This window comes from Poecilia formosa, unplaced genomic scaffold, assembly GCF_000485575.1.
Source record: "Poecilia formosa unplaced genomic scaffold, Poecilia_formosa-5.1.2 Scaffold2, whole genome shotgun sequence".
Classification (NCBI taxonomy): Eukaryota; Metazoa; Chordata; class Actinopteri; order Cyprinodontiformes; family Poeciliidae; genus Poecilia; species Poecilia formosa.
Window position 1 is genome coordinate 6,810,773 of NW_006799941.1, and position 27,749 is coordinate 6,838,521.

Genomic DNA, 27,749 nt, shown 5'->3' on the forward strand with positions numbered 1-27,749 from the left:
TTCCTGTGATTGTCTTCATGCAGGAGGAGGCTCCCATAGTTTCTCCATTCACATAGAAATAACACTGGTGCACAGAAACATGAACTGGAGCCTCACAGCTTAATGTGACTGAATCTGTTTCTGTGATTAATGATGAATTCACTGTTAGTTTAGCCGGAAGAAGAGCTGAAACAGAGACAGAGGATCAAATGTTCAGTTGTTACATCAACAACATGACCTTGATAAGAAATTATTCTTTAATCTGTAATAAAGGGAAACATGTTGGATTGGATTTAACTATTCACTTTGGACATGAGACAAACAGAAACAACAGTTGTTGCATCAACTTTATAACAATATTAAAGGAAAATTAAATGAATGTAAAAAATGTTTTTACCAAAGCATGTTTAAGATTCTCACAGTTCAATTTTACATTGTACTAGATATCAGGTAGTAGCATAGTATATAATAAATATTGACAAAAATCAGAAACTTACCTTGTACTTTTAACTCATCAAAAGAACCTGTAGGCCACATGTTGTTTTTTTTTAATCATTTACATAAACTGAATTATAATTGAATGTAAAATTTTAGTAAGAAAAAGTTATAATTCGTGTAAATAGTTTCGATTCAAAACTGTACTTCCTTCTCAGATTAAGCTACTCAACTGTACTATGCAGGCAGTGACAAAACAAATCACTGTTTTAAAATATGAAATTGTTCGATCAGCAGTAATTTACAAAAATGTTGAATGAATAACAATTAACTTACCCAACAGGATGAGAAAAACGAGGAGTCCCATCATGATGCAGAAAGTCACCGTTCATAACCTGAGAGAAGCAATGAGTGTCTGCATACAGACGGGCATAAACTTCTCGCTACTTGCAGGAAAACCACAGAGACCATCAGAATGAGCTCATGGATAAAAATAAAAAATGCCGACAAAGATAATTACATTTCACAACACTATTTTCTACTACAGGGTGTCAAAACTCATTTTCCTTTTGGGCCATATCAAGTTGTTCTCAAGGCTCGTTTGCTTTGCAATGTACTGATAAAATCCATTAGCAAACTATTAAAATACTAATAAATACATTTCTCTACACTCAGTAAGTACTTCGAAAAATTTTTTATCATACTGAGCATCGTTTCACATTATTCAGTCCATCTAGGATTTCGGGATTGTTTTTGTGATATTTTTGCAGTCAAAATTACAGAATTTGTGGTGCTGATTTAGAAAAATTTGCAAGAAATGTTGCAATATTTGCATTTATGTATGACTTTAAATGTGACAGCTGGCACATCATTACACATGCCAGCTGCATGTGTAATGATATGGCATTATGTCGGGAATGCCATATCATTCCCGACATAAACATCAAGTAAGGTGGAGGCAGAAGAAGCACTGTCACTTGCAGGTGGAGACAGAAGTCATTAAACCCAATGTTTTTGACCGCATACATTTTCTATAAACTCACTTCTACAGTTTCCAAGTAAATGTAAACCTCAACAGACAACAAAAGCTTTAATAAAAATTGCATTTTATTCAGGTGTGACCAAGTGACAATATTAAAACTGGAACTGCTCTGCCAAAAAGAAACCATTTAATTTAAAAAAGACAAACTAAAGTAACAAAATAATTCAAACAACTTTAAGAGAAAAATATGGAGTTGAGATACAATTATGGCAAGCAAAACAACTTTAGAATCTCTGACTGTATAAATGTTATTGAACGTTGGTTTCATTTCACATTTCACAACAGGAAAACCACGGCCAGAGTCATACGTATCTCTCATACAGAACACAAAGTCCCACTTTAGATGGCTGTGTTTAAACCTGTCAAAACTAGTGGCTCTTATAGATCACAGTGAAAATGTATCTACAGAAACAAAACAAAAATTATGCCAGCTGCATGTGTAATATCATGAAAACAGCACTAAAAGACACAGTAGTTTAGTTTGAGGTTTTTATACATAAAACTGTTGTACATCGTGTGGGTTGTACTTTGACAGTTATCTTATTCTGAAACGGCCCTAGGCCTTGTGAGCTGGGTTAGGTGTCCTGACCTTTTAACTCCTTCTCTGTGCAGGTCATGGTGCTGTGGATCCAGAGAACAAAGCAATCAGATATCTGTCTCTTCTCCTCTCCTCCTAACACTTCACTCTGAGCTGCTCTCCTGCTGGGCCTCGTCTCATCGTGCACACTGGAGTTTATTTTTATTTTCACATCTCATCACTTCCACATGCATACACAAAACACAACCAACCTTTATCGTTACGACTCTGATGATACCGATGTTTACATCAGCTTTTGTTAACCGTATACTTGAACCTTAATAAATGTTCCTTCTATGCACTTTTACTTGTAATATGGCCTCCAGTTTTTGTTATGACCCTGAGCCAGTCATAACATATATTTATACTTGTATTCTATTAGCTGTACACAGATATTAATTGTTTGAGATTCATTGAATCAAATGAAAATGTCCCCTGCCATTTGCTGTTTTAACTTTGGTTTCAAATGCTCATTTTTAGTCGTGGTCTTGGAACATGTATCCAGTTTACTTTTAAAGAAATTGACACCTTTATAGATATCAGATGAGAAAATTGACAGAGAGGCCAAGACTTTTCATTGTCCTTAATAAATCCGATTTTAAAAGAACTTAACAAATATTCATATTGCTGTAAAATAAAGAGGAATTAAATCACAAGTTCTCTGAAATTGCTAAACTATCAACAGAAATGATGGAGAACCAAGGGGTGCGCACCATTTTACACCCAGCGCGAAAACCGGTGTGTTCCTAAACGGCTCGTCATGAGAGCCATATGCGAGCATACTGAGATAACCTGTTCAGATTCAAACAGCGGAGCTCGACCACATCAAGCATGAGACTGAAAGAAACACTAAGCTACTTGTTTTGGTGTTTAAAATTCTTCAGTAATTTTAATTAATCTGCTAAACTTAATGTTGCTAAGCAAATTATATCTGGTCTGCTCGTCTTTAGTCTTGTCTAGTATAAAGTCTTTGTCCTCCACTGAAAAGAAAAACTCCTCCCACTCCGGTTTGCATCACTTCTTTACGGCTCCTCCTCCGGCTGACTCGTAAGGAGTAGACCAACTGCCTGCCGTAGACCCCAATCAGAGTGATGTGAATCACCTGGTCTACCTACATAAAAACGAAGCCAAGCTTTTAGTTTTCAACGTGCGTGTTTATTTTTTGTCTCTTGTTTACGTTGCAAAAAACGATGCCTCCCAAAAAACAAGCAGCGGATCCTCAGCCTAGTTCAAACACTGCTCCTGCTGAAGAGCTCGATGAGAAGAAAACATCTGGTTTGTATACGAACGGTGAATGGTTCGTTTTTTTGTTTGTTTGTTTGTTTGTTTGTTTGTTTTTTCTAAGCGGTTTCACAAACTTCTCTCTGCAGCACGCTCCGTGGCGGCGCGAAAACCCGCAACTCATCCGTCCACAGCCGTCATGGTGAGAGAGGCGCTGAAAGCCCTGGACTCACGCAAAGGGGTTTCCTCCCAGGCCATACAGAACTACATCAAACAGAAGTACTCCACTGTGGAGCCGGTGAGGCTGAAGCACTTGGTCCGCAGAATCTTGAAGAACGGATTATTGAACGGGACGCTGGTGAGGCCTGTCAACGCCACCGTCACCACAGGCGCACTGGGGAAGTTCAGGGTAGGAAACTAAAGAGAACCAGATAAACATCCTAACTAATTAATCTACGTGACTTGAGTCTTTTTCTGTCCTTGTTTTAAAAGCTTGCGCCAAAAGTTAAAGAGGTGAAGCTGAAAAGCGAGAACACTGATCCAAATGTGCAGAAGCCCAAAGCCGGAGCCAAGAAGACCCAGACAGAAGGTATTAAAATGCACATCTGACATCAGTGGATTCATGTAGATTCATCCCTCGCCAACCTTTGTTTTGTTTCAGACTCCAAGAAGAAGCCAACAAATGAAAAGGCAAAATCTACAAAGGTAAGGTGAGATCTAACTGTGCCCAGATCACTGGTCTCCCAAATCTGCTCAAATATTTAAAAAAAAAAAAAACGCCACACAACACAAACTTAAATCCAAGCTATACTGTTGTGGTGTTTTTAATCGCAGAACCCAAAGCCTCCAAAAGCCACAAAGGATGAGGTGGCTGCTCCTTCAAAGGTTCCTCCAGCAAAGAAGCCAAAAGCTAAAAAAGTTGAGGCGAAGGGAAGTGCTGCTGGGAGCTCTGAACCAACCAAAAATAAGACTGCAAAGGCCAAAGGGGCAAAAACCGAGAAGAAAACCCAAAGCAAGGCTGTAAAGTCGGGCAGCGACGCCCCTGCATCTAAAACTGCTGGCAAACGAGTGAAGAAGGCAGTGTAAAATAAGGAAACGTGTGTGTTTGTATATGTTTTTAGATAGTTGTTTACAATAAATGTGTACTCTTAAAGTTCTGGCTTTTCTATTGCCCAGTTGGAACAAATGGGTCAAACATCTGTAAAAGGGCTATTTTTTTTAGAAGGTTTAAAAGCAAAACCTTGACTTTTTGCTTCAACTTGAGACTTGGCTTATTTCACCTTAACTGAGCAGATAAACTTTGGGGATTTTTGCCACTAATGTAGAGGTTACTCCCCTTTTGTGCTCCATAAGCTTAGCAATTGTGGATTTCAGCTGATTATTGAAATCCTCCTTGTCTAGTTCAAAAAAGTAGTTTTGTTTTTAACATTGGTTGCTGGCATGTAACCAGTCATGACTGCAAACAGCATCAAGGTTTAACAAGACCTGTCAAACGTACACTTTGATCTTCAAAAACCTTAACTTTCAAATGACCTCTTAAAGATTTACTTTAGGACTGGGGCAATAAGTGCTGGTGTGGTATACCACAGACCTGTTATTCACATGGCTTGAAACTTTTATTACGGGTATCTCAGAACTCAAGTTGCAGACCAAGACAGAATATTCAAGAAAAAAATCCTCTTAAAGTGACAAAACGGCAAAAGGCCTGGAGCCTTATGGTCTAAGGGTCATGACTAAGTAGCCCAGTATGGACAGAAGCACTAGAAGGACCGACCAAATGACAAGTGGGCCGTGTTGAACTTTTTCAAGGATTATAGGCAGAGGCTTCTGTTTTTGCCGTTGCTGTTCTTCAAGCTGCTCCAAACGGTACTGAAGAGCCCCCAGCACCTCCTGCAGACCAAGAAAAGATTTTACAAGTTAAGAATTTGCATCATTAACCTTGACTTATGAAAGCAGTTTGAACCATTTGTGAACAATGCATGAATGATCATTTGAAATGTAATTGTCAGGTTTTTTTGTGGCCCAATCCACTTTTTCACAATCTGCTTCAGTTTATGCAGTGGAAATTTGAATCCTAGGTTTTTTGTTTTTTTTTTTTAATTATGGTTAGTTTTAAGGTAACATTTGGCTTTGCCATGTGGCAAAGATGGCTACTATTAAGACTGCTCTCATATCAAACATAAAATCCAGAACTTTACACAGAGAGGTTCAACTGTGACAGAGGCTAAAGCAAATGACAGATTCAACCAAACAATCCAATGACACCAGTGCAGAACTTTCTGTCTGCACCTGGCACAAAAATCACATTCCTGCCTTTTGACTTTCAGTGCATCAACACTTCTGGCCACCACTGCAATATGTATCACAATGAAAACTTACATGAATATCTGTCGTAGCTTTTAAAACCAGATGCTTGGTCATCTCCTTTGTACTGGTCAGTTCCTCTTTCAAGTTCTGCGTTTCATTCTTATAAAGTTCAGCGATGTCAGCAAGTCCCTTTGTTAAAACATCTTTGCTGCAAAACCGTTAAGAGTTTGTCACAAAACCAAATGAGGACTTTTTAAAGTATAGCAGTGAGCATAAATTACCTTGATTTTTCTTCTTCAAGTGCCTGCGTTATCATAGCGAAATCTCTGTGGTAGTTGGCTCTGAGGGTTTGCAGGCACTTCTCTTGTTGGATTTGGGTTTCTCTAAACTCTTGGAGCTCGAGGATTGTGCCATCAGGACCAGACACTTCTCCATCAGTGTGACGATCCTTTGTGATGGCAGATTTCTCATTAGCGCTGTTATTATTACTGCTACACATTTCGGTTGACAGATCATCTTCCAAATTACATGACAAACAATCCTGGTTGTCGAAGGCATCACTAGACATATCCAGTGATGCGTCACTGGATGCAAGGGTACTAGATCCGCTGTACCGTCTGTGAACAAACAGAGATTTTTTTTCTAAGAACTGACACCACGGATGTACACATCTAGAAAACATTTAAGAGCATCCCTCATCACATAGATATATTTTTAAAAAAACAAGGTTAAAAATTCAAAAGCAAAATTGCTTAAAAAATGTGTATCTTGCAAAGATTAGTCTAATGAAACTCACGCCTCTACAGAGTTGATATTTGAGATCTTGTCATTTTAGTCTAGATTTTAAAGCAATTATTTTGCTTCAAAAAAAGAAACATTTTGACCCACAAATTATTCCCCTAAGATCAAAAAATGAACAAAGATTCTGATATCTTTAAGAGTTTTTTTAAAAAGTGCATCTGTAGGCAACTTGTTAACAGCATCATGACACAAAAATACAATTTGCTCACATTTCTTCATTTGCTATGAAAACACCAAACAGCAGTTTGATAGGTGGAAAGAATTTCTTTCTGCACTAACAAGATTATTCAGAAAGTACTAAAACAATTTATACCTTTATAACAAACAGCTTAATTGCTGTTATCTTAAAAAGTTGTGAAGTGGAAGGAGAATAATTCATCATGGCTTTCAAAATGTACAATGTATCAAGACTTTTGCAGCCACTAACAGGTTTTCTTAAGAAGCTTTTCTGTCCGTGCTGAAGAAATGTACAGATTTGAGATGTTCAAAGCTTGGAATATTGTTTTATACCTTAAATCTCCATTAAATTTCTCCAAAACATCACCCTTGACCTTTCTGATGTGATTATTAGTCTTCATTTCACCCTCTGGGAGACTTCTACTCAGACAGACTTTAATACGGGGTTTCAGAGTAATGGGGGCTGAACCTAAACACACATTTCCTTCCACTTCAGAAATATGATTTTTGTGATGTCTTTTTCACTCACTGCTCACCACGTGGGTTTAAAAGCCAAATGTTTTTATTCTCTGCTTTGTAACTCTTTCAGTTTAAAGCACAAAAATACATAATCCTTCCACAGTCCACCATAAGGTTTGGACAGAGATTACTGTAAACAGGTTCAGAACTTTGGTCATTTTCAATTATTTTTAATTTACTAGTATAATAGTAGTAATATAGTCTTTGTAAATACCATATTTATAGAGTCAATGGAGCATTTCACAAGTGTTTATGGAATAAAAATTATATTTACAAAAAAGTAAGCTATAAGCTTTTAAAAGTATATTGGAAAAACAGATCGAAAAAAAAATAACTATAGCAAATAACGAGTTTTGAAGGTAGCTTCAAGAGTTTCAGTAGACCGAATAAATAAAACAGCGGAATATCAATATTTCTTGTGGTGTAACATATTTAAACTTGAGGATTCTAGTTCAGTTTGTCCAGTGCGGTAGCTACACATTTACACGACAGAAACCATTTTCTAACCCACATGGAGAACACGCGTGGAAAAAAGATGTTGTAGCTGGTATTTCTGGATTGTGATTTTTACCTACCTGGTTTTAAAGAAACTCAGCTTGCGAGGCATTGATGGTTGTTTGGTTAATTATCGTTAATAAAAGAACTAGTTCCAAGAGTTAAGCTAACGGTTAACCGTAGCTGTTGCGGTTCTGAGACGTTAAGAATCTTTTGATTCCGAACGCACAGGTTGTTACGTTGCTAGGCAACATTTCTGTCGACCTTTGGTTTTAAATGAAAGTATTTCCGAGATTTTCCATTCAGAACAGACTTTTTTTTTTGTTTTGTTTATTTTAAAGGCGGCTTATGCTGCAGGCAGTTTAAGCGTGATGAGTATATTTTTCTACCTCTGTTAAGTCTGGAAAAGGGAAAACAGGAATCAGATCACATAAGGCCTTTATTACATCAGAGTCCAATGCTTAGGCTCCTACCAAACTCAAACCTTTTTTGTTTTGTTTTTTTACAAATAACCTCCCGAGCGGTTTTTACAAGTCTAAGTTATCTTGTAAAAATAACAGACTATTAAGTTATATTTGGCAGAACCAAGTCTGAGTTCTGCTGTTTTTTCTTGCAATTTGATTTTACCAAAGAAAATTGACTGATGTTGATCATGAAACATGTTTTCAACTCAATTTCTTTTGCAAGGATGGCTCCTAATGTCCTAGTTTAATATGTTAAACAGTTCTTAACCCAATTTTAGTAGTTTCAATTACCAAACGTAAGAAAGGCCTTTAGATCCCAATACTAACACCAAATGCTATCTCAGACAAAATGATTCACTTGTACATCAAAATGTTTGAAAATTAACTCCAATCGTCCATCCCATAAACCCTGACCTTGTGTTTGTTTCAGACAAAAAATAATCTAGATGCATTTGTCCAATAAAAAAAAAAATAGAAGGAACACAAAGAAGTTTTTGTTTTTGGTTAATGTATTGCGCAACTTGAGTTCTTGACAATTGCACACAAATACAAGTTAGACCTTAAACGGAGCCTTTTAAAACAGCAAATTTATTTAGTTTTTAAAAATAAAAAACAAAACCAACTAAAATGTGTTACCATTTCATCATCACCAATAGAAACAGTACGGAAGCACTAAGTCTTTGAGCAAGTTAGCCGCTCTTCAAGTATGTTAATTCAGTTCGTAGATTATTCTTTCTGCAGTGAAAGAGTCACCAGGAAAAGTGTAGTCCAGTTGGAGGAGAGGGTCACATCTCTGGATAGTAGCATCCCGTTTGTGGCAGAACCAGTGTGTTCGACTCCACGCGTCTAAAGGAAACAATTCAACGGCCCACAGCTATTTAACTCAGTAACAAATGTGATCTCAGAGCACTGATGCAGATTTGCAGGCACCCGATCTGAAGCGATCTGGAAGGAGGACTTGGTTACATAAGCTGAAATGCAGTGATGGAGAGAGAGAGGGGAGGAAGCAAATGATAAAAATATAATCACAGAACCGAAAAAAGAAATTTCTTACAAAAAAAGAAAACAAAACAAAACCTTGGGACACTAAAACCGCAGAACGACGTCAGCTCATCACCGTTTTAAAAAGAGAACCGAGCAAGCTGGATTAAAAATAGCAGTGACTTCAAAACGATACGATTTGAATAAACTACAGATATAAACTAAGGTGAAAAACAATGCAAGGTTTTCCACTTGTAAACAAATTCACTCAGAAGAGAGAAATCCAGTGTGCAGTTCTCTCAGCTCCTCCTTCAAATACGCCCCGTCAGCCTTGCAGCGTGTGCTTGTGCCTCCATTCCATCTGTGATTTAGAGTCGCTGCCCAACTTCCAGGCTTTTTTTTTTATCTCCTCCTCCTTGATTTTATTCTCCCGGATATAAAGTTCTCAAAGTGGTAAAGTGACAAACCTCTGTTACACTCCTGAGTGCTTTTAGAGAAATATGATCAACTGGACGATTAAGACACAACCTTCAGTATATACGTCTTCCCTTTAAGCGTTGACCTCGAAGCCCCCAGTCCCTTTCGTCGCTTCGATTAGTTTCTCCCAGCAGGTCATCTGGGGTTTAGCAGGAAATGATGCAGATACTCTGAAATGGCCTCCCAGTGCCTCCAGAGGAAGGCGAACAGGATCACGAGGAGCAGCGTGGAAAGCGTGCGGCTGCGCGTTTTCATCAAGGGGACAACGCAGTTGGCCACGGTGGACACGAACACCAGCAGGACAGCCATGACGGCCAGGAGTATGTTGATGAGCTTTCCGAGGAGAGTCCGTGCCGTGGCGTTCTCCAGGCCCTCCAGCTGCACCACCTGCTGCTGCTGCTGCTGCAGCTCCATCTTGGATATGCGAGTCTGACAAGCCTCCAGCGCCTCCTGGAAGAGGAGATCAGAGGTGTCAGATATGCACGACGGCAAAGCATCGGCGTGAGGGTCAGTCAGACGAAGCTTGCCTGTATGTCTCGGGCCCGTTCGTAAGACTGGTAGGCAATCTTCTCCTCCATGCTGGCTAGTTCCTGCTTCAGGTTCAGGATTTCATTCTGGTGCAGTTCTGTCAAGTCATTGAGTTGTTCTTCTAACCGTTCACACCTAAAAAACAAAAACAAAAAAAAAGAAAAAAAAAAATCAGGAACAAAATATATTATTAGAACCAATATCAGTGCATCTTGTTATGCCAGAATATCAACAAGCATTCATTTTCATTAAAAAAAATAAATAAAAAAGGAATAATAAGCACAACATTATTGCTAAAAGAGCTGGCTCTCCAGAGTGCTGTATCCAAGAAACAAAGGAAAATTTAGTGGAAGAAAAAAAACATAGAAACATGTGCACAAGTAAAAGGAATAACTTCAACCTTTAGATGATTGTAAAGCTCTTCTAGAGTTTGGTGTGGATAAAATGTGGACAGCCGGTGGAGTCAGAGCTTCAAGATCAAGCCGTGTTTATAACATGAGTTGAAGCAGTTGCACCCTTTGTGCGAAGCTATTCAGACAATATCCGAAGCGTCTTATCTCGACTAAGGAGAAAAAGGACTGGGCTGTTTAATGGGCCAAAGTTCTCTTTCAGATGAAGGCGCACTTGTAAATTTAATCAGCAGAATCAAACATGAAGCCAAACCTCAATGCTTTTAATCATGCATAACTTTTCTTTTTGACACAGGTGACCATAGTTTAGGGGAGAGACAGTTATATTTGTTTTGAAGACATAAAGAGGAACATCAACCTGGCAGAGCACTGAAAGTGGCTGCAATTCCAAATACAACGCCATGATGACTTCAAAATGCTGCCAGTTTGTGTGGCAAACTGTAAACATTGACCTCTCATTTCTCATTAAACTGAACTTGCTAGGTGAAAACGTACCTGTATCGTTCTTCCTGCAGAGCCTCCATGATCATGGTGTAATCCCGCTGATAGTGGGATTTTAAATTTTCAAACGACTCTTCCAGTCGACCCTGGTTGTCCCGAAGCTCATGGATCTCATGGAGTAAAGCATCAAACCCCGAGCCTTGTGCATTATCCAGAGTGTTGCCCCTGGAGCTGGGGGGCCCACCTGGGGCCCCGGGCGTGCTGTTAGCTCCGGCGGACCCCGACGTCGCGCTCGAGCAATCGTCCTCGCTGCCGTATCTGGGGCTGGATTGTAGCTGTCCTGTTCCCAGAGGTCGCGACCCCCCCGGATAGCTGCCCTCTTCTCCTGGCGTTTCTTCCAGAGAGTCTTTCAGAGCGGCGATGTTGTCGGCGCTCCCAAACTTGTTCCGGATGAGCGAAGCGATTTCTCTGGGCTTGGACACCACAGCTCCAGCTGCAGAATGAGTAGCTTGAGAAAAGCTGGACAGCCCACCCGTTACCTGAGGACAGCAGCGACCAAGTCAGTGTCCAGTTTATCACTCATAAACTCAGACTGGTTCAAACAAACAGCAGCTTCAAAATAGTTTCTTTGAATTCAGGTGGTTTGAGGATATCAAGTGAACGTGGCAATCACTCTAGTGCTTTGGGAAAAGTGTACTTTTGCCATTTATTTTTAAATGACAGTCAAAATGTTTAGTTTTATTTTGAATTTATTTATTAAACAAAAAAAAATACATGATTGTGAGGTGAAAGGAAAAAAAATACATGGTTTCAAATTAGTTTTTCCAAACAAAAATCTGAAGTGTGCTGTAAAATATACATGTTGCGACAGGCAAAAACACTGTTTCTAGTGTTTTTATATTAATTTTTATAATACTAGCAGATTGAAGAGCTGACTGTTTACTGTCTGCAGTACCTTGTTTTTGTTATATCAGCTGCTCCAGTTTGACTATTGTATTACATACAGAGTCAAAAGTAAAGCCAAATCATTGGTACCATTTATCAACCAAGATAAAAATAAAAAAAATAAAAAAAAACAGAGTAATTAGGCGTTTCCCTTGTTGAGGAAGAAGCATGAAGAAGGTCTCACCTTGGCTCCAACACCTTTCAGACCCTGGTGCATGTCTCGGAAAACATCTTTGGGCTGCCGAGGGATGCCGTTGTGCTCCACCTCTCTGAGTTTCCGGTGGTAGTGCTCCAGCTTCCTCTGCAGCTGCTGGATGGTCTGAGCAGACTTTTGGTTCTTCTTCTCAAACACCTGCTTGATGCGCGCACTCTGCTGTTTGTCTGCATTGTTGGCCAGCTTCAGGTACTCGGCCACGTTGTCGTCGCGAGCCGTTTGTTCGATCTTGAGTTGTTCTGTGAGCTTCAGGATCTTCTGCTGCAGCTGGGCAATGGCCTGCTTGGTGCGCTGGGGGTCCGGCGTGCTGTCGACCACGTCGTACCCCTCGGCGCCGTAAGGCAGGGCGTTGGGCGACACCGCAGGGCCTGATCCGTCGTACCGATCCAACTATTGAAAAATAACAAGCATGCATAAAATAAATAAACTCACCTTTTCAGAAAACTTCAAAATTCAACAGTAAGCTCACTAACAAAAGACTAAATTTCCTCTAATAAGGAAAGAAAGAAAGAAGAAACTGACACGAGAGGGTGGAAGGACACAAATAGGGAAGGATGAAAGGAAAGAAAGAAAGATATGACAAGAAGACAAAAAGGGACACATGGAAAAAGACAAGCATGAAGGATGCAGACAGAGAGAAAGTCAAACAGGAAGGACAGAACAGGACTGAAAAGACAAGAAAGAAGAAGGAAGGAAGGATTATAAAAGATGGAACAACTAGCATGCAAAAGCAAGGGAAGAAACAAATGGAGAGAGGAGTAAAGGAAGGAGAAAAAAAGCAACAAAAAATGACAGAAATAATGACAACTTTTAAAAAAAGAGGATTGAGAGTTTTCCTCATCCTTTTTACTTTCTTACCAAATTCATTTAGAGCTGAAATACTGAAATCAAATCCCAGACTGCTCAAAAAAAAAAAAAAACAGTGTAGAACAGAGGTGGGCAATCCTGGTCCTGGAGGGCCGGTGACTCCCAGATGTCTCCCTGGTCCAACACACTTGAATCCAACAGCTGAATCATCACTTAAGTGCAGTCAAGTTCTCTGCTAATGACCTCATTATTTGACTCAGGTGTGTTGAAGTGGAGACACATCTAAAAGTTGCAGGAGACCGGCCCTCCAGGCCTGGAGGTGCCCACCCCTGGGGTAGAACAACTCTTCAAACTCAAAATGATTTCCAATATAAACATAATGCAGCACCATCACTGACACTAAAAAACTGAGAAAAATCTCCAAAGTGACAGGTTAAAAAGATTGTTCAGACAATTGAATAATTGTCTGGAGTTAAAAAAGAAGATATGTGATTTGTTGGGCACATTCCTGCAGCAGAACTACCTTTATACATTTTGGAAATTGTTAGCAAAGCTTAATATGTCTGAATGTTTTTGTTAACTTTACAAAAAAAAAACTGCATGTTGACGTCCGCAATAAAAGTGTAAATTCTCATTTATAACAGCAGATGGCGCCTGTAAAATGAAAATAACTGCAGCCCTCATCTTCAATCATTACAAAATACATTGACAAGCAGTCAAAGAAAGTGATGGGAGGGGAAATAATGATGTAAAAAAAAAAATATATGGTTCTTTTTTAGCACATAAACTCCTAAATATCTACTGAACAGCATTAATTAAACCATTAATTAAATCCGTTCCTGAGATTCAGTCTGAAATTAACTGACTGAGTCGTCTATAAAAGCTTCTCAGAGACAAGAGTTAAAAGTTGCTGATCATTAGTTTTGATAAAGAAATGTTAAAAAGATTGAAAACCGAGTAAAAAGAAGCCTTCAGTGATTCCTCTAGAAATCTAACACTTTTAATCTTATACAAACTTTTCAGTCTGTACAGAGAAAAGGTTTTTTTTTTCCACTCTGTAGCTCTGCTGACATTAGAAATAGTCAATGAGGCAAAAAGTCACAACCAGAGTTTTATCATAATTTGTCTATATAAAAACTGTCCCTTTTAGAGAAAACTGCACAGCAAAGCATTCAGGTTTTAATCAATTTGAGCATTTCTGTTCATCCTAAGTGGGTTCAACCTAAAAGGTAAACAACATCATGTAAAATGGACTTTTGGCTCTGGGTCAACTCGCCTTTTTGCCAATTTGTGCCTCAGCATTACGGCTGGCCAATATGAACTTTATCATTATATTTTGTGGCATTTTATGGGATAACGACATAAGAAATGAGAAAATGTTTTCAAATCACAACATAAATGTCTCTGCAAACAGACAGAGGCACACAAACACTAAACTGCTCTAAAAATATAATATACACATTAGTAAATAAACTATTTCAGATCCAGCTATATTAGATTGTGTAGCTGCAATGCTAAAAGCACACAGTAAGTGCATTTAATATGTTGAAATATATTAATATTATGCCACAACAGTCTAAAAACTGTTGAAACCACAAAGTAACATTTCCCAAACGTGGTTATATATCTCACATTAAATCCCAATTCTCATCATGGTAAACTTTAATATAAACAATTTGATCGTTGCTATTTCATCTCCTTCTACCTGCACTAAAGCCATTAGTCTTTTTCTGCAGTTGCTGAAACCATTAAGGCAAATATTTTCTTGAATTATTACTGCAAATAATCACACATATGTTTTAATCTCCTATATGCTATCATTTAATTGAATGTCATTTGCTGAATACCTAATAAATCCTACTTGCATTTATTTTACTTCTAGTATCGACTGGGAAAATTGACTCTTAGAAAATAAGACAGATTGTTTCCCCCTGATAAAAAAAAAAAAACAATAAACAAAATGAGCAACCTCTGGCTGGCAGATAAAATTAATTGGACTCATTTTATCTCCTGACCATTAAGTAGACTATGAATAAATTATAGAAATATATTTCAAACTACCAGTTTTCTGGCACTTAATGGCTGAAACTACAAAGGTATCAAAAGACGCAATCAGCAGCAATTCTGACTCATTTGCTGTACAATAAATAATTAATTAAAAGCAGGAAAATAAAACTATTGCAGCTCATGGAAAAGCCCTGGACAGATTGGTCTGCATTGACGATACTGTAGCCTCTCTGCTGGTTTCATCTGAATTGTCAGTTTTTGACAATTTCCTAGCAAAGCTGTAATTTAAAAGCAAAATGTTTAGAGAATCTCATTTAAGAAATTTTTTTTATCTGCTGTGTCGTAATGACTTAAATTAATTATGTGGTATTCTGGGAGTGGGACCTTGTTGCTGCAGGGTTTATATGAATAACGCTTTAGCTTGAAGAAAAACAAAACAAAGACACTGTCTGGAAGCCACTGCATGCAGGTAATCAGTGGTGTAGCAGGTAACTAAACAGAGATCGGTGAAGTTCTCCTGGGCTTCGGTCCAGCTGCACAACGGCGCGGTCTGGTACCACACAATGTGAAAACACCCGGCTACTGCCGTCGAGATCAGAACCTCCCAGATCGATAACTCATCAGTTAAACATTATTCTAATCCAAACAAAGGCTCTTCTCATCTGCACAAACGAGACACGGCCAAATCTGATCAAAACACTTCCTCCGCGTTTGATAAATAATAAATGTCTCTGTGCGGCTGAATTAGGAGTGCGTCCTCAGTCCAAAACGTTTGGTGGAAATAACAATAATTAACATTTTTACGTAAGCTGACAGTTAAACCCAAGTCCGTTTCTCTCTGGTATCATTCCCCCCATTCGAACGTTCGGCGAGGCCCGAAGCGAAAAGTTAGTTTGTTTACCCCGGCGAGCTTTCTCTGACCTGAAGTACACTGAGAGACGGCAAAAGCTAAATTTAGCACGGCTTAAAGCACATAGTGACAAACCAGTCAAAGGCAATCGCTGACCTTCCAACGCTGACAGCTCATCTCCCCACTCAGCGGAGCATCCAGGACACAACGGGAGACTTTTAACATGATTTCCCAGTTCGCTTGCTTTGCGAGTTTGAGCATGAGTCACCTCTAACCTTTTATTTTTATAATAATAACAAACAAAAGCTGAATACAATCCATTTGCTGCCTCCACAGTGAACAAACTCCTTCAAAGCCAATATGACTGTTTTATAGCCAGAGGCCAAATCTTCTAGGAACGCTTTAGGACTTAAATCATAGGCACACTTCACCACAGTGATTGTTTATTTTATTTTCCATCACACCTCATGTTTATATGGAGTGCATTAAAGGTCAAAAATATATGTTGTATTTTATTGTTATTGAGTTCACCTCTTCTTTTGACTTGCCTGTCCAAATGTTGGTGTTGCTGATTATTTTTCATACTTTTGTGGTAAATAAAAACCCACGTTTGAATTAAACATCTGCTTGGTCAAAAGCTATATTGTGTTTTGTTTTGTTGTTTTATTTTTCAAAGAAAAGCAAAATAATTTTAAATTAATGTTTGCATTCATTTCTTTATCACATTTAGTGCCTAGGAAAAGTGTTCACACTCCTTGAAATATTTTCACAGTTACAGCAACAAACCTAAAATGTATTTTATTGAGGATTTAAGTGGAAGAAAGACCATAATATGTGGCTGTTTTGTGATTAAAAAAATAGTATATGGGGTATGAATAATTTTTCAACGCACTGTATTTGTACATATTCAGCATTTGAAGAATGCAATCGTTATTGATCCTCTGACGTTGTTGACGTTGTCCCACACACCTGCAGCTGTGTGGGACAGACTGATGCGTCTCAAACAGCTTCGTTCCTGCAGCTGAGATAAACAAACAGAGATTCAAACCTTTCAGTGACTAACGAGTCAATTCTGATTTTTAAGGTCACAATTCAAATTGGAAACAATTTTTGATTCTAAATAACTTTTATTTCAGAAACCAGTTTTTCTATTGAAATGGTCTAGATTCTGCTTAAATTATGTGACTGACGAGAGGAAAAGAAGTGTAAACAAATAGAACATTTAATTAAGACATTGCTAAGATACTGCGTCAAATTTAATCAATTTATATTTAAACAAAAACGGGTTTGTGAATAAAATTGTTACTTAAATGATCAATACTAGGTTAATTTATTAAAGGAAAAGCCTTTTGTTTAAGGCTTTTCCTTTTTTTGTTATTAATGACCTGTAACTTCTGTGTGCTGCTGCCAGTCTTGGCCAGGATTCTCTAGCAAAAGATATTTTTAATCTAAACTGGATTTTCCTGGTGGAGTAAAGATTAAATAAAATAAAACAAAATATAATTGATTTTTTTCTGCACCTCTAGTGGTTCTTATTGAATTTTGCATAATGTATTTCATTCATATTTTTATTTCAGCATGGTATTTATACTCTCAGGATGCTCTTCTGTGTCTTGCTTTGATTTGAATCTGACTTGTGGAGCTTTGAGCTCGACTACATGTGAGTGGTTCTGGTTCTGCTGATGTGCTTCTGCTTTTTGTACATGTACGCTTTGTGCCGCTGCAAAATAAACCTTCCTCTGGGTAAAGTAACCTAACTGGACCTGCTGAAGGGACAGAGTCACCCACCTTGTCGGGTTCTTCAGTGGAGTGGTACCCAGAGGTCAGCAGCACGTCCGCCAGTGCCGGGGTGCTGGGCGTGTCCGTGGTCGAGGAGGAGCGTGGGCGTCCCGCCTGCAGCAGGGCCTCGTGGGTGCTCCGCCGGTGGATCTGCGGGCTTCCTTTCTGAGGGGCCTCCCCAGAGCTCCCCGCTTTGCTGCGGCGGCTCTGCAGGCTGGTGCCTCGCTTCATGATGGGCGGACCTCGGATCTGCTGCAGTACCCGGCTCAGAGCTGCGGGAGGGGCGGAAGCGGCAGGATTGTCAGAATCCACGGAGGGGGCCAAGGAGCCCGGAACGTCCCCTACTTCTGACCCTAGGTCGACGGGCTCGGAGGGAGGGGCGCTCGCGCAGGCTGAGGCGGAGTCATGTGGGGAAACGGAGGAGCGTCGGCGCTGAGGCTGGAAGAGCTGCTTCAGGCCGTGCCCCAACGCTCCCATGTTCTCCAGGGCATTATGGGTGATTTTGGACAAGCCGTGCTCCGACTCCGACGCCCTCCTGCCGGCCTCCGGCTCCGCTCGGCCTCCTGCGTCCGGCTCCTCTGGACTCTGCTCACTACTACCCTGATCCATCAGACCCCTCCAGTTTCACAGCGAGGCACTACGCGGGGGCTGCAGGGGACTAGCTACGCCCCGTCCACACCCCCCTCTGAGAGGCCGGGTGCAAGCCGGGAAGCAGAGGGGACGCCGCTCAGCTGGTGCTTTAGAGTGGGCATGCATCTGTGGCTCGGCTCAATGTCATGCTTGTCTACCACAAAAAGGAAAATAAAACGCATTATGACATGCGGCTGTGAGGAACATAAAAAGCAGAAGCACAATGCGAAGAGAAAAATAAAACAACCAATAAAAACTGGGTTGACGCGGTCAAGACCACATCTATGCACTCTCATTTAACGTGTTTAATTCAAATCTGATCCAGATTATTATTCATCACGTCAGGAACGTTCAGGACAATGGATTCGAAAAACGTGTCAAACTCTGTTAAAAAGCCAGAACAAAATGAGGCCATCATAAATAGTTTTAGAGCCAATTAACTGAAAGACAAACTATTGTCAAACTATTTAAAAGAAAAATCAAAGGCTGAAATAATGTGGTTTTGAGAATCTAGTCTTCTCTGGTAAAATTTACTGACTTTAACGTTCTAGAGCTTGGAAATAAATTCAGGAGCGGTAACTCCTTTAAACGTGAAAACTTTCCCGTTTTAACGAGAACCAAACTCGTTAAAACTACAAGGCCTTCTTGTTTTAACGAGATTTTGTAAACTTGTAACAACAAGCTTTATATCTCATTAAAACCAAAATATCTCCTCTTTTAAGTTAGAAGGGTCGTAACAGCAAAACAGCAACATCTCCTGGGATTTTTACAAGTCGCCTAGCAGGAACAGTGTGAGGAGAGTCAAAGCGAGTCCCAACATGCCTCTTTAACAAATCGTAATCTGCCGGAGGATCAGATCTCTCCATCTCGTTAAAACTAGAAACTTTCTTGTTAACGAGAAAGATTCTTGTTTTAATGAGTTTTGCATCTCATTCTAAGAATATTCTGCTTTTTACGTTTCTGTAAAAATGTCACTGTTAATGTCAAAATATTCTAAACAGGATCCTGAAATCACTTCTAGACTCTGGATAGAACGATCAAAAACTTTAATCTCCTTCTCTTAAAGTCATTCGTCTGTTGAAAAATCTCACTCATGCTGATGAAAAAAGACATAACACCACAACATGATGCTGCCACCACCATGTTTCACTGTTGGTTTGGTGGTTTTTCAATGTGGTTTCAATTCAATAAGACTGAAATTCAACAAAAGTCCAACCAAATATCAGTACAAGGGTTTGCACCAGGATTACTGCAGCTTTTTTATTTTTATTTTTGTTTGATTTTCATGTAAATTGCACCAGCTAATTACCATATTGAAATATGAAAAGGTTTTGAAATTAATAGCTGAGGTCTTATACCACATAAAGCTGGCATTTTAACCAAAGTTTGCACGGTTTTGAGAGTCAGTTGTTAAAAACAACGTGACATGTCTTAAAAGCGTCAACCCAGAAATGCATAAAATTCTAACCTTAGATAGTAAAAAATCTTGTGAATAGTTTCTGAAATGTTTACCACAGTTTCCTACTTGTGTCTTCTCTTTTCTAGCAATTCAACAAACGTCAAGCCAAATTATGTTGGAGAATAAATGGACACATTTCAGAAAGTATTCAATGAATAAATTAACTAGTAACTAATGAGTAAGTAACTAATTGCTCAGATGATAATTCAGAGACAACAGAGTGTAAAATAAAAACTAAATAATAAAAACTGTGCTCTAAATGAAATACAAAATGGAAAATGACTGTGATCCAGTTCTCCTCCATCCACAGTGGCCTCCTCTCTGCATCGCCTGCCTAACGTGGCTAAAACCTGCAATGTGAAGGTTCAGTCCAAGCATTTCGATTCTTTGTGTCGGTTTCAATTAATGACAATTTGCTTCTCTTTATCAAGATGTAACGACACGCTCGGAAAGGAAGCAAGGAGGAGAGAGTGTGGCAGAGCTTACCATCAGCCCAGCCTCTTCTCTTCTGACTCACAACTCAGGACGAGCTAAATGAAGCACAAACAGACAAAAATAGATCCTTCATGCAACAGAAAGGTAAAAACTGACTTATGAAAGCCTCCACTCTTTAATGAGTGGCAGCAACGGATACAAGAGAGAGTGTCGGGGCAAACCACGTCGAAGCAGCTGGCCGCATGTCAGCACTAACGACCCCGGCAGACCTTATGCTTTAAATGTGAAAAGTTCATTCCTGCTCAATCAGCCTCATTCTGTTGCAGCCGCTGTTTTAGACGACATGATGTTCACATAAAACGACATGAAAACATTAACAAGTCATCAGAGCGGCACTTACAACAAACATGAAAACATGGCGGATGCAGCTTTGAGGAGCTCAGGAGACACACAGGGTGAAGATGCTGGGATGGAATAATTATTGATTCATGACCGAGTTGTGAGCCAATCACCTTAGAAACAATTCATTCATTCATGTATTCATTTATTCATTCTGAAACTAAAGACTCAAAGAACACGGCCAGTTATTTAAGCTCAAGACGTTGAGTACAGGTCAGAAACTTTTGTAGATTAATTAATTATATAACGTACTCCATCACTGCTTTTAATAAGAGGAATATGGATTTATCTTTGAATCTATTATAGGCCTGCAAACTAACAATTACTTTATACTCATCAGTTAATCTGCAATCTGAAAATTGGTATTTTCTGCAGATTTTCAATTTAACCAGTTAAGTGTATTTTATATAATATTAGAAAAACATAAAAAAAATTATTCCTGTTTTAAATAAAAAATGAGCCTTGTATTGCCTAAAATGCAATAACAAAGTATTCCTTTAGTGTGAAAAGCTCAGGCCTTTCTGCTTCGGTTATCAACACCAGGAGGAGCTGAAGCTCAAACAACCGATTTCGTTTTACCTGAGGGGGACAGTTTGGGTCAAACGGCTGAAGCAGTCGGGTTTTCCAACAGAATCTGATCCCAAACATCTAAAACTGGCTTTGGGATGGATAACTTCAAACTTCTTAGATATTTGGAGACTGTGCCTTGCGGCTAGATAAAAAAAAAACATTTTATAAGGAATATTGGTGAATATCAGTGGGGTGTCTAATTTATTATTGCTGAAAATATAAATTACTCTGACTAAAGCTGCACATTATATTGAAACACATGGTGGGATTTTGACATATCGGCCTGTTAGATGGGTTTCCAGTGACACTTAATGTGTTTATTGTGGCTGTGATGAGAAAGCTCCTAATAGACGGTGAGGACATAATGATGCAGAAGAAAAGCAGTCAGGAAAACGTGACTTAATTGTAGTCAATATCATTGGAATTACATATTTTAATATCACGCAGCTCTGATTTTGACTTTGTGTAGATTAGAGAAAACCCACCATAAATTCAAACAACAGTTGCCATTTTTTTTGGTTTTAGGAATCGCTGGAGTTGCTTCTCTAAAATCTCAAAGTTAATATAAAATTCATGAGTGTATAAAAACTTATAGCTGGAACTCTAATCACATTTGTATATGTGGGAATCTAATTTTGCACCAAATTTACTTCCTAATGGACACTGCAGTCATGATGAACACTGTGCTACTATTATAACCTTTTAACTAATCATGTTGTTCCTCTGCAAGCTTGTATTAAAGCAAATTGAAAGCAAAGACAGTCCTCTTGTGGATGCTAAGCTAGCAGTGAACATAAAGGGATGCTTTGTGTGCGCAGAACGCCTTCTTAATCACATAATTGCAGCGTTAGCCTCATTTGTAGGCACGCTCTTGAATCACCCTGAATGGGTGTGCTAGAAGATAATGTACACTGCATGCTTCACTTAGTCTGAAAGAAGGCATGGCAAACTCCACGCGATAGGTTTTCTCTACCTAGGACACAGACTGCTTTCCAGAAAACAAGAAAAACAATCCTCTGAGTCAGCACAACCATGAAGTATCACTTAACAAGCCAAGAGAGCAATTGCTCTTCCAGAAACAAAAAAAAAAAAAACGATCCACTAGTGTTGAGCTGTGACTCATTTGATGCTGATAGATCTGCAGTTTGATCCCACAGCACTGAGGCGTGTGTGTGTGTGTATATACACACTCTTTCTAAACTGAACCACATATCCAAAGGTTGCTCCACCTTGTTATTGGTGTTCTCACTACTGATGCGTAATTCAACAACACCTGAGAGCAAATGAAAACTCCAACAGAGTCAAGCTGTTGGCATCAACGAATTCAAATAAATCAACCACATAAAGCTCAGTTTATGTTGGGGAGCGGCTTGTGTTGAATAGCATGGAGCCCCTGATAGCTGCATGCAGGTTGTTATGGCGATGCATCACACTGACTTATATAACAGGACTTCCAGTTTCTATATAAATCCTACAGGACAAAAATGCTTCATCTACAGGTGCGTTATCACTAAAAGCTGATTAACTTCAGAAATTACATTTAAAAAGTGAAATTTGTGTATTGTATAAATACTGGATAAAATATTTCAATCTTTTATTTCTGGTCATTTTTACTTAATTATGGACAACGGCTAATGAAAACCCGACTTTCAGATTCTCTGACAATTAGATTATTACATCAGAAGAATAATTATTTACATCAAAGAAATGAACCTTCATGCTAAGCTATACTTAGAATGAAGGAAGTACTGGTCGACTTCCTCCACCAGTAGGAAGGTAATTGCCATAGAAGCTGATTGTATCCGAGTACACTGGTGAAAAGTTGAGTGGAAGGAAAAACTAGTTGAAAAATCTGTTTAACCATGTTGCTTGTGCACCCTTTACTACAACGGTTTTTCAACTAATATGCTAGCATGCAGCACTCTGAAAGCCAGTTTCTGACCTTTTGTGGCTTAACCATCCATCTGGAGGGCATCAGTGACTGACAGCTAAAACACTGTAAGGTCAGCGGCCGTCGCCTTGACTGTCTTGGCCAAAACATTAAAATTATTTGTTTTATTTTCTGAGAAGCTTAGCTGTGATATGCAGTAACTTTCATCAAGTTCATTAAGACAGACATACCCTTGTGAGCGCATCCAGTACTTAATGCAACACAAACAAAAAAAACACAAAACTGCAAGCTCCAAATTAAAGGCAAGCGATAATGAACGCTCCACACAGATGTGGAACTACATCCTGCATCTGCAGAGAGAACACAATGACATCTGACTCCTTCAGGCTGACGTCTAAAGTAGGTCAACCAGTATTCACCTGCCACTCTGCGGACGCAGCGCTCCGATGTCACACCGGCTGCACCGTCCTGTGCAACCGAGCTAACATTTTACTTGCGTTAGATTTTCAACACAGGCTGCTTTCCATGTCACATCATTCATGCCATCATTTAGGGATTATTTTAACTTCTATTATCCAGTGTTTGATTGCAAACGAACATTACTCGGTAAATAAGCTAAACACATATATTCTTTTAAGTGTAAATATTATCATAATGTAGAAGTTGAATAAAGACAGCCATGAGAGCAACTCACCTTCACATGTGGTCATTTGCAGCAGGTCTGTGCGTTTATGAACTCAGGGGAATAAAATGCCTAGCAATCCAAGCCGATTTCCGGCCAGGCTTCCTCCGGGTGACTTTTCCAAATAAAATAGCTCTTGAACTTTAACCCACAGCTTCCGTGGAAATTTAGAAAAATCACATGCTGCGAAACAAGAGGAAAAAAGAAAAAGAAGCAGAGAGCATTCAGTAAATAGATTTTCTTTTTGTGAGAAGTGTGATTGTGTGTGCTTTAAATACGTGTTTCTTTTTGAATTTACACTACTGTTCTCAGTTTTTATTCTGTATTAACTTTATGATTTATGGAGCATTTTTAAAGCTTTTTTTGGTTTAAATGCGCTACACACTTCATACATTTAAAATTTAAATCAGGAACTTCTAACAACACACTCCTAGTCTGAAAGCTGCGTCAAAACAACAGTCAACAACTTTGTTTATCACCATTATATTAAAATGATGGCCCTAATTTGACCTCATTGTCTGGAAAAAAGGAAGTTAAGGTTTAATTTTAAATCCCCGCAGGGTAAAGCTAACCTCACATTAAAGAACCTAATCCGTTTCATTCTGTTTCATTTTGTACAGCGCCAGCCTCGGAGGACTTTTAGAGTAATTAACTGTGAAATGTTAATTAATAGTGCATAAATGACCCATGAGGACGCTCACAAGACATTAACTATTTGCTGGTCTTATGGAAACACAGCTGAAGTAAAGTTTTGCTGTGGTGATGTGATGTTATAAACTATACTGTGTTGAAGCTGAGGTTAAAGAAACCATCCAGCCGTGGATTTTATGTGTATTAACAAACATAGACGGACAATACAGTACATAAACAGTTAATAATATATAGCTTTCCACCAAAAGAGTTCTTAAAATACAAAGGTTTTATTAATAAAAAGCTTCCAATTGAGCGTATTTCTGTTGATGACATCACAAGAGGCACAAGAACTGAGACGATCTGGACGCATTGGCAGATGCAATGTGGTTTATGAACATTTTTCCTCCGTGATTTAACATCTCAAAACCTTAATATGCAACTACATAGTTTCTGGTGTTCATCTGTCTTTGCCGGGACATTCGTCTGATTTCGCTCCCTGACTCAGACCCGGTTCCTGTCTGACTGAGGAGCGGCTCGGGTCTGAGGACACACAGCTCCGGTAACCACAGCAGCGCAGCCCAGAATGCAAATAAAACAGGGAAATCTGACTCAGGCCGCATTAAACTCAGATTGTTTCAAAACTGTTGTGCTTTAAAATGCACCAACTATGTGAAAATGTGCAGATAGAATAGACTTTAGGTGAACTGCGACCATCTTGTAACTCTCATCTACACACACGGAGCCTCTGCAGCAGCTCCAACCAAATGGGTGAATGATTTACAATCCTGTGCAGTTTGATTGCTTTAGTCTGCATCCCGGAACATAAACCCTTAAAACTATTCTACATTTACTGAATAAAATCTCTGAAATAAAGCTTTGACACAAACATTACATCATCTATGTGCAGAAAGCAGAGGACTGCTTTTCCTTTAATTAAATGTTTCCACTGACCATGGTGGATTTTACCTATTTATTTCAACACAAACTTTGTTAAAACACATATTTATATGTTGGGGGGTCTACATGTTGTGTTTACAGACAAAATATAAAACTCCACTTGTGAGATTTAATGTTAGCAGGAGAGGAGATGACTGAAATAAATTGCCGATTCAGAAGCATTTCCATTTGAAACAAAAAGAAACATATAATTGACCAAACTCAAAAAACTGCAGCTGCCTTTTAACCTGTGTGCTTACAAGCTTGTTTTTGGGATGGAAGATTTTATATTTACATTTTTATTATATATTAAAGGAGTTTTATGCAAACTGATACACAAGTCCTTATTAACTACCAGTTGTGCATATTCTTTAATTTACACTGAGTAAAAACACAGCCAAGCAATAAGGCACAAATTTCCACAGCAGAATTTCTCAAAATACAAATCACACTGAAAGGGAACCAAAAGCTAATTCTGCTCCGTGTGAGTTTAGACTAACAACCTCATATGTGCCAGAACAATCACTCTAGTCCTCCGGTAATAACACACAATATTTTTCATGGATTTTGACTTTAATTCAGAAACACTTCTGATGAAAACACCAATAAATACCAAGAAACATATGCAAAACAAACTGATAAGTTGTTTCTTGTGATGTCAAAAGTGAGATTTTAAATCTAGTAATTATGTTTTACGACTAATCTAAATGATTTAAAGCCAGTTTGACTGATTATACAAGAAAGTAGAGTGATATGCAAAACCATTTATAGCTGTAACAGTTTAGAGAGCTCGCTGTGTGTAACCCTGATTAGTTCAATAACAGCCAAGCAGGTCACAGGTGCATCTGGCGTCTTCATGCACTTTGCTTGTTATAACCATAAAAACAGGACGTTTTATCTAGTAACTACCTTGCTGTGATGTAAGGCAGGTTTTGCAAGTGCAGCTGTTAAATTACAGCAAATACTCTGAGGTCTGCTGTTAGCTAAAGGTAAGAACTGAGTGACATTAGCACCCTGCTAGCCAGTGGTCGCAGGCCGGGCCCTGTAAAAACACAAAACTGTGAACAATTTTCGCAGAATAATTGTATCATTTGTAAGTGTCTTATATCGTTTTTCTAACCTTTGTTTTATTTCAAATCAAGACGTCGTTGTTTCAACTTATGCGGCTTGACTGTGCAACTGATATGTAGCATTGAAAGCTAACGTGGTGCGCTGGAGGGCGTTTATTTTATCAGAGAGCGCACACCGGTGCTGCTGTGCGGGGCGAGGACGTAAAACCTTCATGTGAACAGCAAAACCAGATTAAAGGATTTACAACAGCTGCCTTTTTCATCCAGGAGACTAAACGCACGGCTTTATTAATTACTAATCACTTAATGTAAAAAAAAAAATGCACAAACAAAAGCGAGCCCATAGTTTCTATGCCAACAGTCCTGCAGTTCATAACATACAGTTGTTGCCATAAATATATAAAGCTGGTTTCTAAGTTTCACTCTCGTATTCGGTTTCACTGACCACCTTGACATGATTTGAATGCAGAAATCAAATTATCCTCACATTGTAACGTGATCTTCCTAAAGTAAAGTTGCTTTCCTTTGCAAGGCAGCATTACATCTCTGAATAAGTGCAGCAGCTCTATTACAACAGTTATGTATGACCATTAACATATTGTAATTGTTTGAATCACAAATATAGCTACTGAGTAATAAATATGGAGTTAAATACACATTGTAATGTAAAACAACTCGATCACTTTTCAGGAAAGCTGCAAACCGAGGCAGTGGCCAAAAACGGTCCTCGCAGGTGTTAAAATCTCGAAACCCCGTTTAGATGGGAGGTATTGAGTTGCCATCTGTCACATACTCCCACAAGCGTTCCCGTATCACACCTTCCACTCTGCTATTTCATGGTTTTTAATTCAACACTTTGTGAGCGTTAACTTCATCAAAATACAAAAAAACGAAGAACTATTTTTAAAGAATCATAACTGAATGTGGCCTGGGTGTGTTCGTGAAAGTTAAATCTTCTCAAGTTGTCACCATAAGCATTAATTCCGCCTCCTTTAATCACATTTAAACGCACTTAACATCGCCCATCTTGGATCTCCTGGGTGGCAGATCGGGCTTTATTCGCCGCCTGTCCACTCAGCCCGTCAGCTCCCCGGCTAAAAAAAAACATCGCCTCGGCTTCAGCCATGGTTAGCTACAGGCAAAAAAATGGCACACCGCCAGGCGGCAGCGACAGCAGGGTAAACACCGCAAATCCACTTTTACCCTATCCGCCCGGGGAGGGCAATAGCATATGGAAATGCATTTCATTCATAAAGCAGTTCGTTACACAAAAAAAAAGTGCATTTTAAAGGCTTCAACTTACATGGGCGCTGAGACGGTTGTGTTGATGACCGTTCATTTCTCCCGATGATCGACACTCCCACGGTGACGTCAAATAGCGTGCTCAACGTCAGGGTATGGCAAGCAGTTGAACACATAATCAATTCAGCTGTAATTACTTTTTTCTGCATCAATACGCCCTTTGCAACGTGACGTCACGCAGGACCGTTACACTGTTTTCGTAAAAAAAAATTGCCAAAAGTGAAAGTCACAAAAAATTACTTAAGCCATTATTTTTACAATATATTGTAAAGTACTTACAAGCTGG

The 27,749-nt window shown here is 39.0% G+C and overlaps 3 protein-coding genes across 7 annotated transcripts; 1 reads left to right on the plus strand and 2 right to left on the minus strand.

Annotated features, from left to right (window-relative positions):
- Nucleotides 1–3,144: 3,144 nt before the first annotated feature.
- Nucleotides 3,145–4,407, plus strand: h1m (linker histone H1M). Of its 2 annotated transcripts, none has more exons than XM_007552315.2 (5): nt 3,145–3,323; nt 3,404–3,663; nt 3,747–3,843; nt 3,916–3,959; nt 4,089–4,407. In XM_007552315.2, exons 1-5 carry the CDS (start codon nt 3,224–3,226, stop codon nt 4,338–4,340), a joined length of 753 nt encoding a protein of 250 aa, XP_007552377.1. In that variant the 5' UTR covers nt 3,145–3,223; the 3' UTR covers nt 4,341–4,407. The 2 variants fall into 2 exon arrangements, with proteins under 2 accessions (XP_007552377.1, XP_007552380.1); XM_007552318.2 differs by having other exon boundaries at nt 3,147–3,308.
- Nucleotides 4,408–4,822: 415 nt separating this feature from the next.
- On the minus strand, nt 4,823–7,828 carry LOC103138215 (transmembrane and coiled-coil domains protein 1-like). Its single transcript, XM_016671961.1, has 4 exons — nt 7,634–7,828; nt 5,843–6,178; nt 5,634–5,769; nt 4,823–5,144 (listed from the first exon to the last, which is right to left on the minus strand). Exons 1-4 carry the CDS (start codon nt 7,663–7,665, stop codon nt 4,968–4,970), a joined length of 681 nt encoding a protein of 226 aa, XP_016527447.1. The 5' UTR covers nt 7,666–7,828; the 3' UTR covers nt 4,823–4,967.
- A 684-nt stretch (nt 7,829–8,512) lies between these two features.
- tmcc1b (transmembrane and coiled-coil domain family 1b) lies at nt 8,513–27,547 on the minus strand. Of its 4 annotated transcripts, none has more exons than XM_016671952.1 (8): nt 27,465–27,547; nt 23,535–23,705; nt 20,032–20,075; nt 17,466–17,728; nt 11,984–12,403; nt 10,909–11,393; nt 10,003–10,138; nt 8,513–9,925 (listed from the first exon to the last, which is right to left on the minus strand). In XM_016671952.1, the coding sequence occupies exons 4-8, from the start codon at nt 17,685–17,687 to the stop codon at nt 9,611–9,613; spliced, it is 1,578 nt and encodes a 525-aa protein (XP_016527438.1). In that variant the 5' UTR covers nt 17,688–17,728; nt 20,032–20,075; nt 23,535–23,705; nt 27,465–27,547; the 3' UTR covers nt 8,513–9,610. The 4 variants fall into 4 exon arrangements, with proteins under 4 accessions (XP_016527438.1, XP_007552397.1, XP_016527433.1 ...); XM_007552335.2 differs by having other exon boundaries at nt 17,466–18,240; XM_016671947.1 differs by lacking the exons at nt 23,535–23,705; nt 27,465–27,547 and adding an exon at nt 22,892–23,190 and having other exon boundaries at nt 17,466–18,240.
- Between the last annotated feature and the right edge of the window lie 202 nt (nt 27,548–27,749).

Excerpts from the sequence above, each read along its gene's own strand:
- tmcc1b (XM_007552335.2), bottom strand. The coding sequence starts at position 18,065 with ATGGATCAGGGTAGTAGTGAGCAGAGTCCAGAGGAGCCGGACGCAGGA. Across the intron at positions 12,404-17,465 it reads CCACTGAAGAACCCGACAAG|TTGGATCGGTACGACGGATC; the intron begins GTGGGTGACTCT and ends ATTTTTCAATAG. Across the intron at positions 11,394-11,983 it reads TGAAAGGTGTTGGAGCCAAG|GTAACGGGTGGGCTGTCCAG; the intron begins GTGAGACCTTCT and ends TGCTGTCCTCAG.
- LOC103138215 (XM_016671961.1), bottom strand. The coding sequence starts at position 7,665 with ATGCCTCGCAAGCTGAGTTTCTTTAAAACCAG. Across the intron at positions 6,179-7,633 it reads CTGAGTTTCTTTAAAACCAG|ACGGTACAGCGGATCTAGTA; the intron begins GTAGGTAAAAAT and ends GTTTGTTCACAG. Across the intron at positions 5,145-5,633 it reads AAGCTACGACAGATATTCAT|GAGGTGCTGGGGGCTCTTCA; the intron begins GTAAGTTTTCAT and ends CTTGGTCTGCAG.
- h1m (XM_007552315.2), top strand. The coding sequence starts at position 3,224 with ATGCCTCCCAAAAAACAAGCAGCGGATCCTCAGCCTAGTTCAAACACT. Across the intron at positions 3,664-3,746 it reads GCGCACTGGGGAAGTTCAGG|CTTGCGCCAAAAGTTAAAGA; the intron begins GTAGGAAACTAA and ends TTGTTTTAAAAG. Across the intron at positions 3,844-3,915 it reads CAAGAAGACCCAGACAGAAG|ACTCCAAGAAGAAGCCAACA; the intron begins GTATTAAAATGC and ends GTTTTGTTTCAG.